The sequence below is a fragment of the Conger conger genome, chromosome 1, assembly GCF_963514075.1.
Source record: "Conger conger chromosome 1, fConCon1.1, whole genome shotgun sequence".
NCBI classification, from domain to species: domain Eukaryota; kingdom Metazoa; phylum Chordata; class Actinopteri; order Anguilliformes; family Congridae; genus Conger; species Conger conger.
In genome coordinates, this window is record NC_083760.1 from 45,740,535 (window position 1) to 45,758,324 (window position 17,790).

A 17,790-nucleotide genomic window follows, 5' to 3' on the forward strand; every position below is an offset into this window, starting at 1 on the left:
TTCCTTTACAGTGCATCCGGAAAGTATTCACAGCGCTTCACTTTTCCCACATTTTGTTATGTTACAGCCTTATTCCAAAATGGAATGAATTCATTTTTTTTCCACAAGATTCTACACACAACACCCCATAATGACAACATGAAAGAAGTTTTGAAATTTTTGCAAATTTATTAAAAATAAAAAACTAAGAAATCACATGTACATAAGTATTCACAGCCTTTGCTCAATACTTTGTTGATGCACCTTTGGCAGCAATTACAGCCTCAAGTCTTTTTGAATATGATGCCACAAGCTTGGCACACCTATCTTTGGGCAGTTTCGCCCATTCCTCTTTGCAGCACCTCTCAAGCTCCGTCAGGTCGGATGGGGAGCGTCAGTGCACAGCCATTTTCAGATCTCTCCAGAGATGTTAAATCGGATTCAAGTCTGGGCTCTGGCTAGGCCACTCAAGGACATTCACAGAGTTGTCTGGAAGCCACTCCTTTGATATCTTGGCTGTGTGCTTAGGGCCGTTGTCCTGCTGAAAGATGAACCGTCGCCCCAGTCTGAGGTCAAGAGCGCTCTGGAGCAGGTTTTCATCCAGAATGTCTCTGTACATTGCTGCATTCATCTTTCCCTCAATCCTGACTAGTCTCCCAGTTCCTGCCGCTGAAAAACATCCCCACAGCATGATGCTGCCACCACCATGCTTCAATGTAGGGATGGTATTGGCCAGGTGATGAGCGGTGCCTGGTTTCCTCCAAACATGACGCCTGGCATTCACGCCAAAGAGTTCAATCTTTGTCTGATCAGACCAGATAATTTTGTTTCTCATGGTCTGAGAGTCCTTCAGGTCCATACAGGCCTGATTGGTGGATTGCTGCAGAGATGGTTGTCCTTGGAAGGTGCTCCTCTCTCCACAGAGGAACGCTGGAGCTCTGACAGAGTGACCATCGGGTTCTTGGTCACCTCCCTGACTAAGGCCCTTCTCCCTCGATTGCTCAGTTTAGACGGGCGGCCAGCTCTAGGAAGAGTCCTGGTGGTTCCGAACTTCTTCCATTTACGGATGATGGAGGCCACTGTGCTCATTGGGACCTTCAAAGCAGCAGAACTGTTTCTGTACCCTTCCCCAGATTTGTGCCTCGAGACAATCCTGTCTCGGAGGTCTACAGACAATTACTTTGACTTCATGCTTGGTTTGTGCTCCGACATGCACTGTCAACTGTGGGACCTTATATAGACAGGTGTGTGCCTTTCCAAATCATGTCCAATCAACTGAATTTACCACAGGTGGACTCCAATTAAGCTGTAGAAACATCTCAAGGTTGATCAGTGGAAACAGGATGCACCTGAGCTCAATTTTGAGCTTCATGGCAAAGGCTGTGAATACTGATGTACATGTGATTTCTTAGTTTTTTATTTTTAATAAATTTGCAAAAAAAAAAAAAAAAAAAAAAACTTTCATGTTGTCATTATGGGGTGTTGTGTGTAGTATTTTGAGGAAAAAAATGAATTTATTCCATTTTGGAATAAGGCTGTAACATAACAAAATGTGGGAAAAGTGAAGTGCTGTGAATACTTTCCGGATGCACTGTATAACAGAACAATGTGCCACCTGGAATTAGTGTGTTCATTTGTTCATGTACTGTACTGTTCATTTATACAATATATAGCTCTTATTTTTAGCATTAGTACAATAGGGCAAATCCATCAAAAGGTAGTCATGGACCAAAAGCTACTAGAACCTAAAGCTGCTGGAAATGATAGATTTGATCCAAGAGGCCTCTCATATTTTTCATGTGGCTCCCACAAATAAGTGCCAGTTAGCCAAACAGAGCCAAAAGGGCTTGTACCACTTTACAAATACTTACAGACTGTGCTGTAGGTTCACTGAATTCATTATCCTTTGTTGCAATTGTGGCAGGCCCAAACTAGATTAATACAAAGGCTATTTCAGACCATCTGAATAGAGACAGCTGGTGGAAATGTATGCAATTCTTGCTTGATGATGCAATGTTACGTGCAAGTATATACCACATTACTATTAATACCCCAAACATATAGCATTTAAAACATTTAGGGCCAGTTTCATGGACAGAGATTAATCTTAGTCATGGACTAAATCAAGTTTTGTTTGGAAAAATCTCTCTTCAAAATATAATTTAATCTTAGACTATGCTTAATTTGTGTCTGTGAAACCTAATGAATTAGAATTGATTTGTAAATTATTTGTAACAATGTTGCAAAATTTTACCTGTTCTGGATTTGCTTCCCAATTCCAGACAAAAATGTTATTGAGCATGTTTGTGTGTTTGTGCTATCTGACTAAAAACAACCATTTAAATGTATTGCCCTGTTAATACTCATTTTAAAACTCCCATCAGCTCCCATAATGCCTGTTTAAAAAATCTTAAATTCCATCTCCTCCGGAATTTATCCAATTAGTCATCCATCCATTTAAAACACGACTTCCAAATATATCATGATAAAATCTACAAATGATTCTCTAAAAGGATAGATGAAACCATAAAAGCCTAAACCACAGCATTCTGCTGTTGCATTATTCATGGTGATGTTCTTGGTGGCAATGCTCTGCTTTTTATTATCTTGGCAACTGTCTACTGGTGTGTAACCCCCTTTCTCTCCCCCTGCTCCCTGGGCAGATGACAGCGCGTCAGCAGCCAGCAGCATGGAGGTGACGGACCGGATTGCTTCTCTGGAGCAGCGTGTGCAGATGCAGGAGGATGAGATCCAGCTGCTGAAGTCTGCGCTGGCCGATGTGGTGCGGAGACTGAATCTCTCAGAGGAACAGCAGGCACTGGGCACCAGGAAGGGACCAACCAAAGGTAATCCTCACGCCCACCGCCAAGAAAAAATAAAACAATAATAGTAATACTAATAGTATTACTAGTACTACAAGTAATAATAATAAGAAGAAAAAAAACAGTGACAAATAGAATAAGAATAATAAGAATAATTTAAAAACTGCAACAAAGAGCAGACAGGAAATGCACCATATATAACATGAATAAAAAGTATGTTGAAAAAAGGAATTCAAATCATAAAAAACGTGATATAATTAAATTATGTCAACTAAAACAACAGTTGGTTGAATAAATTACAACTGTAAAGTTAGAGTGTGACCCATTTCAAGATTTGCCAATGGGGTCAGAAAATTTCACATGGCTTAAAACAAGCTTATATTTTCTACTTGAAAGAAAAAATAAACCTTCTCAGTGCTCCTCACATTTGGACCTCCCTTCTGCCAGTACAGCTGTGCACACAGTTGAGATTGAAACCTAGCAAAACAAACAGTGAAAATCAAATCAAGTTCCACAGTGATAAATATTTAATACCCATGTTCCCTGGGCAAGGGAAATTAAGATTTTCTTATTTGCAGGTGAGCCAATAGGCAAGCTGCAGGTGCGCAGTGGCTGCATTTTGATGTATTACATTGTACACACAGGGACTAATTAGGGATATTGTGATGCAGGCTGTGAAGTATTATTTCCATGTGGGCACATAGAGCAGTGCATCCATTAACTGATTGAGGCTTTTGGGTACATTAGGTCAGGTGATCACACGCCCTGAGTATACAGCATGGAGTGTGTATAGGAACTGGAGATGGTGGAAGGACTGAGATGGTGCAGCCCATGACTACTGCCCAGGTTGAAGGCAAACATTGTTAATTGAATGAAACATTTGAAACCCACTCAAATGATAAAAGACTGAAAACTCCTCATTTATCATTATTTTAATAAATCCATGTGCAAATTTACACTGCTTTTTTTTGCATTCACATATGTTGATAAATCCCAATCAATCGTAAAAAAAGGTGTGCACTGAACTTATAATTACCATAAATGTACGCCCCTAAAATACCTTATAAGGACCACAGAATTCAATTTCAGGCAATTTAAAGAAATGGCCAGGAACAGTTGAAAAAACTTTGCTACATGTGTATTGCATGTGTATCAGATTTTTTTTGGGTGTGCTTCAGCTGTATGTCTTTGTGAACATAAAAATGTATATTAAAAATGATTTAGGAGTTAACATCTTCTATGCCATGATATTTTCTTGAATAAACTTGAACTTGACTGGCCGTTATTGTTCGTTATTTATTCTGTTCAAAACAAAAATGGTTTGACATAAAACCTATGGCAAAGTTACAAAATCCAGTTGAATAATTAAATAAATCCAAATGAATCAAATAATTTAAATGAATAATTATAATATTCAATTGGCTTATTAAAATAATTTTGCCACTCTGAATTAAAATAAAATATGAATGGAGTAATAAAAGTACAAAACAAGTTTTACAACCTTTTAAAACTAAAGCCCGTTCAGATCCTACTAGAAAACTGACAACCGAAAACTTTGATGAATCCCACATTATTTGTGTAAATGCATTTTCAAACTGTGGTGAAATTTGTTCGTCTCTAGTTTGATAAATGAGGCCCAATGTTTGTCCCTGAAATACTAAGAGTAGTGCACTGTGCCTGGAACTGTGCCTTATTTGTATATCAGTCTTTGTATATCACTTGGGCTCAACTTTGGCCAATATGCTTATACAAAAGTCAAATGAGCCTACTCTTGGCTCCATAAAATGACACTATCAATTGATATAGAAACAATAATATCCATGGAATTGTCAAATAATTCAAATAGCTTTTCACAATGCTAAATGTGAAATATCACAAAGGGATATTGTATATTAAAATACCTTTGGGGAAGTTTTATTTTCCTTGTTTTCAGAACCAACAAGCCTTCTTATAGCAAAGGCATGTGGAATACAGTACAGCTTCTGGGGTTCCACTTCTTGGGTTGGCTGAAGACAAGCTTGCTTTCAGGTCCAGTGTTGTATCTGTGGCCCAAACATCACAACAGGAAATAATTGTTTGCTGTGGAAGCTTTCTTTCTGCTTAAAGGCCTTTCCACCTTCCACACCAAGCATGATAACTATAAATATGTTGTTTTACTAATCATTCTCTCAAGTGGATGGCGGAGTCCACACCAGAACTATATATATTTTTTCCATGAACGATAAAACACTGACAGCAAATCAAAATCCATCCAAATTTATAGGGTGTCACGTGCAAAATGGCAGATGACATAGCCAAGACACATTGATGCTCACATCATTATCATTATAGTTATGGTCAGAGTTCTTGGTGTGGATTGGCCTTAAGTGAGTTACCATGATCACAGTCAGGTCACTTTGAGCTTTCTCATTAACAAGGTTTCAGCTTTCTTTTAAATTATTTACAGATAGTACTCTCTAATTCTTACAGAATACATTGAGGTGTGATTGCATAGCCTCTTGTTAAAGCAGAGATCATTACTGGGCTGTATACAGTACTTGGATCATTAAACTAACTTGAATATCATATGGGCAGATGCATGACAGCCTGAAGTGATGCTCACATTATGCTTACAATGTTGGAGAAAATGTAGTCGTGTACAAAGCAGCATAGAATCTCTGAAAGGCGTAGTATTAAATACTGTATGTGCTTTTCCCTACATTTGTAACTTCCAAAGCAATTCAAGCTCCCCAGATAGGCCTGATAGTGCAACCTTCATACAGTTGTTATCCACTCAAAATCTCTGTGAAGAGACCGATTTGAGGAGTTACAGTCTCATGCTTCCTTGCTCTCTGCCCTAAAGCTAGACCCATGATGCCAGCCTTGCCCCTGAGGCCCACGGTCAACAATGGCACAGTCTTACCAAAGAAAAGCGGGACACTGCCCTCCCCCTCCAGCAGCAGGAAGGACAACACATCACCAGCAACCAAGAGGTAAGGGCAAGAGACTAACCTGCTGAGCAAATTACACTGTAAGGGGGCAACATAAATTAGAAAGAATGTAATATGAGTAACCTGAGAGGAGATTGTTAAAGTATGTCACATAGTGTACGAGTAATATGAAAATAATCACCCACTGAGAGTAACATGGGAATAAAACCTTTTTTGCACTGCGGACCACTATTATTTATGTGTATATATTTATATTTTTGTGGACCTGCCATCAACATTTTAAGTCTACGTAAATTTTTCATGTAAGGTTAGGATATTATAAAGAACACCATGGGTATTTTTTACATGAATACATACAGTACTCGCATATAAACAGAAATGAAATGAAATGATTGTACCCAGAATACATAGACAGGGTGAATTATCCAGCAGTTTTACTATATTTTATTATCATTTCCTTGCGGCTCGATAGCAAAAGTTCCACGGCCCGGTTCCGGTCCGTGGCCCAGTGGTTGGGGACTGCTGCATTAGAACATATCTCAGAGAGAGAGAGTGCCCTTGAAAAGTGTCCTTTATTCTTGGAGAAGAGCAGTGTGGCATTATCTCGAGCAAAACCCAAGGCACATGGGCACAAAATTGCCATACCATGCCCCTCAAACCTTATTTTTCTTTCTAGTGCTTTGACTAGAAAATAAATGCTTAGCCTACAGCCGTTGTTGCCAGGATTCATATTATTGAAAAAAAAAAAAGACAAAAATACGCCAACTTCATGCCTCCACTCACCCCTAGAGAAGCAATCAATCACCTTAATTAAGGTAGTACAACATGTTTGATGCTGGGGGTGGGCTCGTTCTGGCAGAAATGTGTATCAAAATCTATTTACTTGATGAGATTTTCCATTTTAAGAAGACATGATTTAAATGTAGGAAGATGGCAAGCTATTCCATTTTCATCTGTTGTGTCAAGATGTGAGCTTGTAATGTAAATCATACTTTCAGTCAAGAAAATTACTATAAAAAATGAATTATTACCTCTGTTCTTGGAATATTTTCATTGTGTTATCATCAGCAATGACTACATTAAAAACACCACTCTTGATGAACATTATTGTAATTTATGTTATAGGAAAAATGTATATGGTCGCACCGTGATAAATACAATAAATAATGATGGAGAAAAAGGCAATTGTTTAACCTCTACACTGTACACACATTCCGACTGCACAATGCAACATAGTTGTCATTGTACTGTAAGTTTCCGGGGCTTAGACATATTTTTCTGTATTATTCAGTATTATGGAGTGCCTATTTGTGATGCAAAGGGAAATATTAGCAGGAATATCGCAGCCATTCACATTAAACCCTGTGCAATACTGTTCTTTCCTGATCCGCTACCTTCCCCTCAAGCAGATCCCCAGTGGCCAATATATAGAATGGGAGGAGGCAAATCGGGAGGGGAAAACTATCTCATGTATGGCAATAAGCACAATTAGATTGCCCTTTGCCATCAGTAATGAGATGTCCATGTTTACAGACCCAGCAAAACGCAGATTATGTAGCCTCCAATAATGAACCCACGGTAGATTAATGATAGAGTCAATTAATCTTTATATTGACCAGGTTGCTGCTCCATTTAGTTCATAGTAATATTAATTAATCAGACCTGGATGTCCACTTATAAATAATAAGCCTTCAATTAAACTAATAGCCAATTATTCCCTGCAGATAATAGAAAAGCCGTGTATCTGTTGCCATTTGTGACACAATGATTTATAATTATTTGTGGCGGTTTCACAGTGATCTTCTCATGCAATCCATCTCATCTTACTCTCTCTCATCAAATTATTTTCAGATTTGGGGGTTTAATTCAATCAAGCCAGTTATAGTGGCTGTTTGTCACAGGAAAATCATTTCTGTTGGTGCTTGATAAGCTTTCAGTTAACCCCTCAAAGATCCCTCTGCCCTGTAGTTCCAGGGAAGGAAAAGAAGTGTCATCTTCCATGACTGATAACCAAAAAGAGGGTCTTTCCATTGTTCTTCAGGCAGGGAGCAGCACATTCAGCACGTATGTTTGAGTAAGTGGCTGGCAGTAGCTCTTGGGAACACATGTGTAGGTCCAGGGTGCTCTGTACCTAAAAGAGAGGGCTCATCGATCTCTCAGAATCCTTCTGGTCAACCACACAATGGCACAATATTTCATTCACTATGATACCTCATAGATTTATTCATGCCCTGGAAATGCATAATGTTTTATGTATTATTTTTCTACATTTTCTAGTTGAGGACCTCTTTTGGGTCTCTTTCATGCCGGAGATGCAGGCTTGTACGGTTACTGCGTTAAGCGCAGTTTAATTTTCCATCCAATACGGGATGTGGAAGGTCCTTTGTTTAAAAAAATTATAATATTTTCAGCAGATTATTCCATGCTGTGACAATGGTCCACTGGCAAGGTGACACCCACTGCTTCCATTAATCTGCTTCATTTGCAGTACATTGTGGAAATGAATGAGCTCAGACCTCTCACACACAACCAAGAAGCCCCCAACCTCCTGCCACTTTGAATCAAAAGTGTGCTGTGTGTGTGCTCCATGCTTTTCTTTAAAGCCCGCTGCTGTCCGTAGGAGGGGGGGAATCCACTGCACTGTCTCCTCCATGCTTTAATCCCCAGCAGCTGGGTGGGAGGGGGAGGTCTGCAGCAGATGATGTAAACAACAAGCTAAAAAAACAAAAATAATAAGCACAAAACTGGGTCATGAAGAGGAAGGTTATACATGTAAAATGGAAAATTAAAATGCTTGTTGATACGCTGTGCCAGGATCCACCTTAAATAGTCTCTTGCTGAAGCATAGAGGATCAATCGCAGCAGATATTTTTGCAATGTCAGTGGCTTGTTAATATCCAAATCAGCCCAGAGCTGGAAGACCTTATGGGTATATGAAAGGAAAATGCATCTATTCAATGAAGGAAGATCTAAAAACATTGGACGAGATTAACATAAACATCAAACAAAAAGTTTGGAAATTTGTGTTTGACAGATTATTTCTCTGTTGTAACAATGCTTCTTGGCAATACATTTTATACCGTTGGCAAGCCTGTTTCTTTCCCTTTTAAATGGTCTCCCATTTGTAAGGAACATGCATTTGTGGGATGAGCTATGTGGGTTGCGCTCATGAAAAATTTGCCAAATCTTCTCTGCCAATGCCAAACAGTAACACCTTTTGGTGGAGGCAGTGTGATGGTGTGGGGTGGCATCTCCAGCACTGGAAAAACAAGGCTTGTCATCATTGAAGACAATCTCAATGCAGAGAGATATCGAGATGAGATTCTGGAAATCCCATATCTCCACAGTCTGGGACCAAATTCCATCCTCCAAGATGACAACACTCGCCCCCACAGAGCAGGGTTTATCAGGGACTACCTCCAGAATTTGGGAGTAGAGAGAATGGAATGGCCTGCCAACAGTCCTGACTTCAACTCAATTGAACACTTGTGGGATCAGCTGGGGCATGCTGTTCGTGGTAGAGTGACCAACACAAGTTGGCTGACTTGCGACAAATCCTGGTTGAGGAGTGGAATGCCATCCCACAGCAGTGTGCGACCAGGCTGGTGACCAGCATGAGGAGGAGGTGCCAGGCTGTTGTGGCTGTGTATGGTTCTTCCACATGCTACTGAGGCTGCTGACTGTTAAATTAATAAATTGTAAAATTGCCAATATGTCTTGTTTCTTCCTTGTTACTGATAGACTTCAATCATCCAATTCACCAAACAACACCAAACAAGAGTCAATAGCAACAGCAGAATAAGCTGTTTGGCATTGGCAGAAAAGATTTGGCAAATTTTACATGAGCGCTACCCACATACTGAGCTGTGCTGCTTGTCCCACAAATGCATCTTCCTTATAAATTGCCAAGAAGCATTGTTACAACAAAGAAATAATCTACCAAACAAAAATTTCCAAACTTTTTGTTTGATGTTTACTTACTGGTGTTCTTCACCAATAGTTAGAGTTTCAATAGAAGTCCAGGCATGTTCACTTTGTCCAAAAAATAGCTTGTACAGTTCATTCTCAGCACTCTCTGCAACTCCCTTTCTTTGCAGGACTTTAGGATAACTCTTTTTCTTGGGCAACACTTGGAGAACTGCCTATTCAATGCAACCTACTGTTGCAGTTTGGAAAAATATAGGCATGAAAAAAATTATATGAACTAAAATTGCTTTGGCAGCTAAACTTATGATAAAAGAATTAGGTGTGGCCATTGAAAAGCTCTCCATAGACAATTTTCCAGGTACAGATGGCTTAAAAACCAAGTCTTTCTAAATTCCCTCCTGGCATGCTGCAAGGTCTGATTGTGCTCATACTCAAACTGTCACGGTTTCTAGGTTTCTGTCTGATGAATTTCCAGGAACTAAATTTTTGTGCCACGAGAGAGCACAAATCACGAGAGAGCACAAATCACGAGAGTGATTAGTTTCACTTTGGTTATCAGGTAATCAATACCCTCATGCTGACTACTGGTTCCAATTGATTACCTGGTCTGATTACCAATGAAGGTCAGCTGTGTGTCTTTCTATTTCAGTCCCACTTGTTCAATCAAGGCTTGTTTGTTAGACATATTTTTCCAATTCACCATTTCACATTGTTTTAGTTTGCATTTGTGCACTATGTGAGATGTGTGACTGATTGAGACCTAGTTAGCAGCTTCCTTCTGTCCAGGCCAAGTGAGTTTCGAGTTTATTGCATCAATTTTCTGCATGCTTGCTCTGATTGGCTGTCATCCACATAGGTTATTTACGCCTTGTTTAAAAACGACCTTTAGGAAGGAAGGAGTTGAGTTAAAGTGGACCCTGGAGTACTGAGGCCCTCTGCCAATTAATGCTGGCTCAGGCCCCTGACAGCTTTGATCTAGCGTAAGAGATAAGTCAATATTCCCCCTATCCATATGTGGAAATTAGTCTTGGTGCTATTGTGTGTCTGTTTCCCGTAGTGTGCGGTTCCAAGTTTGACAGCCACCTTCCATTTACTTTAGTATAGCGATGTGTTTCTTTTTGTTACTTTCAAATCTCATTGTTTTCGTTTTCTTCAGAGTTATGTATGTTATCGTACATATAACACTACATCTCAATTCGCTGCTGTCGGAGATAACATCTGTAACTGCGAGTTTACACACCGTTTGGGGATCTGCTGTATATTCTCATGGCGGATTGCATAGTTAGGTTACGTCTGCATACCCGAGGCGTTTATGCTTTTTGTTTCGTTCTTAGTGCAGGTCTGTTTTATGTTGCTGCCCCTCTCAGAGGAGAGTGGTGCGAACCTTCAATAGCCCTGGGGTCTACATAGGAGATCCTTGGTGCTGCTCGTGTTTTTAGATACATTTTTTAGATGAGGGCTTTGTGAACTCACCGATAAACTTGGGGTTCCATGTTTCATGGATTTCCGTCTCTTTTTAAAGTAATCCTGCTTCATCAGTTGAATTAGATTGGTAATGTTTTTTTCTTTTTTTGTACCCATACACAAAAACTCTGGATATAATTTTATGAATGGCTTAAGGAAAAACATAACCCCAATCTATCAATAAATTACATTCTATTTGGAGTGTGTTTTGAGGATTAATCTGTCAGTTTGCTGATGAATAGTCTTGTAATTCTTGGGAAATGTTTTATTAACAAAGCAAGGACTATTGAAACACTATTAAAATGATTGTGTTTAAAAATTGACTTGCCTGTATTTCAAGTCTTTAAAAAAAGTGAAGAATAAAAACACGAGTAATTTCTCTAAAATTAGGTACACTGACCCTATACCTAATTTAACTGCATGTTAAAATATTACTTTGCATTTATTTTCAGCTATTGTTTTTACTTTCATTAAATTGCTTTCATGATGGTATTGTCGAGGACCCGGCCCTAGGCCCCCCTGATGAGAGATTGACAGGGATGGGTTAGGAAGGAATGCATTGTTAACCCCTCGCACACGCCATCGAGGTGGTAGTAAGCACGCCTGTAAGAGGAAAAATATGTGGTTCAAGATAAATGTACAACCGTTTATGGACACTGAGGAGTCTGAAGTCAGAGGACTTAGATTTAGGGTTTTAGAGAGCAAGGCTAAAGGTCTGAGTGAGGCCATGCGTAGAATGTGTTCTAGCATGACCGTGGAAGATGCTCAACATGCTGAACGGGTAATTGGTGACCCAGGGAATTTGGCGTTCAAGGAAACGGTAGATGTGATAACATACTTAGTTGACACGTGTGGGCTTGCTCCTACAGGGGAGGAGCACAATGCCTGGTTAAAACAACAGGATGAGGAAAACAATGAAGATAATTGGGAGATCAAAGAGTATGAGGAGATGGAAAAATGTAGGAGAGATAAGGAAAACGGAAGGGATGTCAATACCGAAAGAAGATTAAGAGGCTTCAAGGGCCTTCCTGATTATAGCACAAATAATTTATCGGATGGATTCAAAGGACTAACAGTGGAGGAGTTAAATGATGAATTACACTCAGCTATTAGCTGGATTTCTTTTGTAGATCCCTTAAGGCGCCACAAAAAGGGGCACCTGAAGAGTGTTTTGAGATGGAGGGCACTAACTTCTGGCTTGTATGAAGTCAAAGTTTGGAGAGAGTCCAAGGAGAGATTATGACAGGGAGACAAATAACAGTGATGAATATGTTCATTAAAAAAGTTGCATAAGAGATAAATGTCTTTCCACTCGGTATACTGGGGACATTTCTTATCAAAAAAAGGTACACTTTTATACGAGAAGAATATATAAGAAATAAGCTTTTAGACCTTAGGATAGCATCTTAGAATTTTGCTTCAGAAGATATCTTTGGGCTGTTGAAGAGAGAGCAACGCAGGACAGCTGTAGTCAAGCTGGAGTGGCGCGCTCCCTCTGCGCGCCACTCCAGGATATGGATATGGAGAGAGGAGTGACGTACGCGGTGCGGACTCAGCCCAAGAGTTGTGGCAGCGGGACTGATGTCGAAGAGGTGTTCCTGCCCCAGATTCCCAAACCAATGCAGCTGTTCAAAGAGCTCATCAACAGCAAGGAGGAGGGATCAAATCCCGCAGAAAACGAGATGGCTATATTTAGGGCATGGGTGGTAATTATAATCTATATTACTTGTAAAAGTAGGAAAAGTAGTACATAGAAGCTCAACGTTATAAGTTTCCTTTCATTTTTATGTCTTTTATTTTTTAGTAAGATACTATATACGATATAAATAAGTAGTAGACTTTAGGGGTGTTCGTACCCATTGTGGATGGAAGTTCAGTAGCTTTTATCTCCGTGAAGGGGGAGCCATAAGATAAGGTAAAGGCCAAAGAGGATGATGGGTGTACCTTGAATTTTAACATCATGGTGGAAAGGTAAATTAGAAAGAGCTAAAGGGGTATATGTAACTTGCATGTGATCAGCAAACTGAAAGATGATATATATCCTGTAATCTGTATAACTCTATTCTTTTGATTGATTATAATAAAGTATATCTTACTATAATCATATGTGATAAAGATTCTTTTAGAGGAATACATTGAATACAGGACATCGTATACCAGATTTGCATCACACCCTTCACTTCGAGACTGGGCTGGAAGTTCAGTAGAACTTACCAGGGCTCCAGAACGTTCGGAGTACTTGAGTTCGCCCCCGAGACACCTCATGGTGAGGTAATGCTCGTGGGAACGTGAGGTCTGAGCTCGGCAAGGGGTCCGTGGCTCACGACAGTATACTGGACTCGTATAGTAAAAATGTTTTTATGCTCAAAACTTTTTGAATAGGCTGAGGCTGGGAGCAGTGTCAAATGTAAACTAATGCATAAGATGAATCTTATCTTATGAAGGCTGATCTAATGGCTGAAATATAATATTTCACAGAGAATAAATTATCTGAAAATGTAACATATTACTTGCCGTGTGAACTGCACTCGCTAGCTATTTGGCTGAGCTTATATGGCCTCTTGATGTGCATCAGTACTTAAGTGGATCAGTTGTTCATTTTCTGTAGATGGCATTTACAGCTGCTGTGCCATTAGCAGCTGTGGTGCCAGGAAGGGAAAGTAGGGTGCTGTCCACTGACCCTTCATGCAGGTATGGCCACAGCTATGATTCATGGTAGCTGTAGCCAATTACCTCATTATGGGGTCTGGGTTTTCAGTTCAGGGAAGAGTTGGCGGGGGGGGTAACTGTGTTGTAGACACTGTGGCAGGTTCAAAGTGTGTTGCCATTGATTTATTTTCCCTGCATTTCCCCCCCTCTGGAAGTTTTGGTTGCCAGATTGGCCTTTTTGTTCTTTAATCGTAATTTCAATTTCATGTCTGTTCATCACACAGTGCTGAGGCCCTCCCCAGGCTGGCACTACACAGCCTGAACTGCACTTGGTATTTTTCAGACCAGCTTGTCAAAAAAAAAACCTTGCATATTTCAAGCGACAATTTGTGATCATATCTTTGAATCAGACACACCTGAATTGCACTCCATTTGCATTATAATTTGTCTTTCTGGTATTGACATTTAAGTAGATAACACAATTTAAATATGCATGCACCCTGATAGTGTTGTTGCATGTCCGTGTTTCTGTAGATAATTTATTCCTGGCTCAAATGTGAATGCTAAGCCATTTATAGAAAATATAAATTATACAATCCCTATGTATTGTGCCTCAGGTGAAGGCATTGTCCACTTATAATTTCTTGCTTCTGTCAATCAGGTCTTGTATCCATGGTGTTTATTCTGTGTGGTGCATTTAAACTATCCACAGTGGCTCTGAGGTATGGATATTGTCACGCCTTTATGGCATCCCTCCCTTCAATATTTCTGCTGTTCCACTGGGCCCTTATTTTTATCCCCTTTTCCTTGCTCCTTTTTTTACTCCTAGCTTCTACCCATCGGGAGAGGCTAGAAAAAGAAGTAAAGACTGAGAAATCGAGAACGTCAATAAGGCAAATGGAATGTCTTTGTGCCTTCAAACATCAGTTTGAAGCCAGATGTCAGTTACAGACACGGCAGAGACATGGCAGATGAAGACAGGTGGATCCAAAGGTCGATCATTTATATGTCGCGTTTTCCTGAATAAATATTAAATGGGACAATTATAGTTGAATACACTGAATCTCAATTTCTAAGTAAAGAACCAACCCAGAACTACTTTTGTGCTACTATATTTGTGTAAATGATGACAACTTGTGTACAAAATATGGTAAAGATATCAACAGGCATTAAAATTCCATTAGTTTTCTCCTCAAGTGTCTCCAAATCTCTCCAAATACAAGACATATCTTTTTGTCCAGACAATGATCAGAAAAGGTTTTTTTCTATCATTTATACAAAATGTAAAGGAAATTAACCTTCACCTGTGTTTTACATACAAGCAAGTCCAAAAAGCTCTCCAAAAAGGATTACTCAACCCAACACTTTCTAACAAATCTGCATCACATTGGAAAATGGAACTTTATTTCAAAATTAGGTTCACCAGAGCCCTGTTAGCCAGTAAAATTACTGGTTTAAATCTATAGCAAGTCAAAATCCGGTAATTACACATGCCTATATATTCAATCTGCTAAGCGAACGCAGCGATAGTCCTAAACTGTAGGAAGTGGGTAGGAAACCCCGTACAAGAAGTGTGCTATGTTTTACATTTGTTCAGTACTTAAATGACCTCGCAATGCATTTACGCATTTAAGTATTTCAAGAACTTGGATTTCTACCAAACCTGAAACTATGTGTTTATTCATGCAACTTCTGAATTGCATATTTTTGTTCTTATATTGGAACATGATTTCTTGACATAGAGAAATGGTATTAAGGATTGTTAGAATATGCCTTTTATTGTCTGAGTCTGCGATGAAGTAAGCATGGCATTGGGGAGCCTGCTGTTTTATTACCCTGCATTACAAATAAGAGACTGATAAGAATCTAAACTGCTGTTCTCGCAGTTAACAATCTGGGATCACCGTTTTGTGGTTTTATTTCATCACAGTTTTTTGTATGACATAAATATGAACACAACAATAATTTCAGTCATCAACGACTCAACCACAAGGGGCCAGAGTAGATGGGGTTAAAGCAGCAATTTGCTCTGGTTAAATATAGATAATGATTTACCAAGTAATATACTTATAAATGTGATTATCTAATCAGCCGATTGTGTGGCAGCAGTGCAATGCATACAATCATGTAGATGCGGGTCAGGAACTTCAGTTAATGAACCATCATTCATTATTCATTATTATTCAGTTCATTCATCAATCATCAGAATGGGGGAAAATACACAATCTTAACTATAAGTGGATAGGCTACAGCAGTAGAAGTAAAAAATATAAGTCTAATAGATACCTAATAAAGTGCTCACTGAGTCTATAATAATTATACTGCATTAAGTCCTCGATTGTCAAATCAGTTTTAACTAGATTATTACACAGATTTTCAGTTGGAACTGGAACTGCCTAAACATACTGTAAATAGATTATCAAATGGTCTTGTGACTTTTATTTTCATAACACTTTTCGAGCATTGTGACATTCAAATAAAATAAAGCAAGGCAATAATACAAAAAAACAGACAACATTGTGATAATAAATAACACATAAAATCAAAAAAGAAAACGGCAAATGAAATTCCACGGTCTGTGGGGATCCTGGGGATTTCTTTCAAGTCCTTATCATTCAATGAACTCTCAACCTAGATATATAGACAAAGCCACGGCCACAACCTACACTAAAATATAAAAATAGTATTCTTTCAACAATTGTGCAAAATGTGCTTGCTTCCAACCTTTTCCTTTTCTTGACTTGACTGTTGACTAACAATCTATATCCAAGTAATGGTACCTATACATGAAAGGGAAAATTACATTTAAAAAATATTCTTGGATAGACAGAATTACTATCATACTGTATTACAATGATTATTATCATAATATTTAGTATAATAATTGCAAATATGTCAATTAAATATGAATCAGTATTATATGTAGTAATAGCAACCATTTTGGTGGCATTGATATATTTAATGGTATACAGACATTTTCTCCCTCAAGTAAAATAATAGTTACAGTTCAAAAGTACTAAAATCTCAAGGTGGTAGGGAATGATCCATACTGTAATTCCATTATTTTAGCCCCAGTGTTGTGTGCAGTGCTATATGATGCAGCTCGAAATTCCATTATGAATCGACATCTTATAGAGCCATCTGGCACTGATATTGGCCCCTTCATTGGCACTTCCAGAGCTGAGGTCCAGGCTTGGGTACTTTACACAGTAAAATGTCCTGTGTTAGTTCAACTCTAACAGACTACACTTGAGTCCCATAGGGACTATATGTTGTAATGTTTCTGATTTTAGTTAGTTTATTTGTTATTCTTGTTATTTATGATTATTTCATATCTGGCTTATTGTTATGCATTACAGTTCATTGCATTCGTCATCCCCTGTTATGTTTGTGTCTGTATGTTTCTGAGCCATAGTCACTCCCCTGTCTGCGTGCTGCACTATTCGGGTGGTTTCGATTTCGAGTTTGCCTAGCCCCTTTGATTTGTTTGCACATCTGTTTATTTGGTTTTGGACTCAGCCCTCTGATTTCCTGGATTTTGACCCCTGCTTTTGTTTATTACTTTTCTTTTGCATCTCGAATTGGCACCCTGTCTTGTGATCTCTTGGCTTATGACTTGGAACCGTACATATCATATATACTCTGTAAGGATTGGTTTAACACGTGAAAGTTCTTTTTACCTTTAACTGAGTCCTCATCAACATTGGCTTTAAGTACTGCATCCAGACCCCTTCACTTTTTGCGCACTTTATTGTGTTTGTATCTGTTAAAAATTCAAAACTGGAATCTCTCATTTACATAAGTATTCAGGCACTTTGCTGTGGCACTCCGAATTGTGGTCAGGTGCATCCTGTTTGCTTTAATTATCCCTGATATGTGTCTATTGCCAACATTTGGCAAAAATGAATTGATTGGACGTAGTTTAGAAGGGCACACACCTGTGTATAAGGTCCCACAATTCACACTGCATGTCAGGCTATGAACCAAGCCATGAAGTCCAAGGAACTCTCTGTAGACCT

General features: G+C 39.0%; 1 protein-coding gene across 5 annotated transcripts in view; it reads left to right on the forward strand.

Annotated features, from left to right (window-relative positions):
• Nucleotides 1-17,790, forward strand: part of eml1 (EMAP like 1) — a 75,434-nt gene that overhangs the window by 26,599 nt on the left and 31,045 nt on the right. For all 5 annotated transcript variants that reach the window (XM_061239392.1, XM_061239363.1, XM_061239373.1 and 2 more), the window contains exons 2-3: nt 2,643-2,825; nt 5,644-5,773. In XM_061239392.1, the coding sequence (XP_061095376.1) occupies nt 2,643-2,825; nt 5,644-5,773 (313 nt within the window). The remainder of the gene's footprint in view (nt 1-2,642; nt 2,826-5,643; nt 5,774-17,790) is intronic.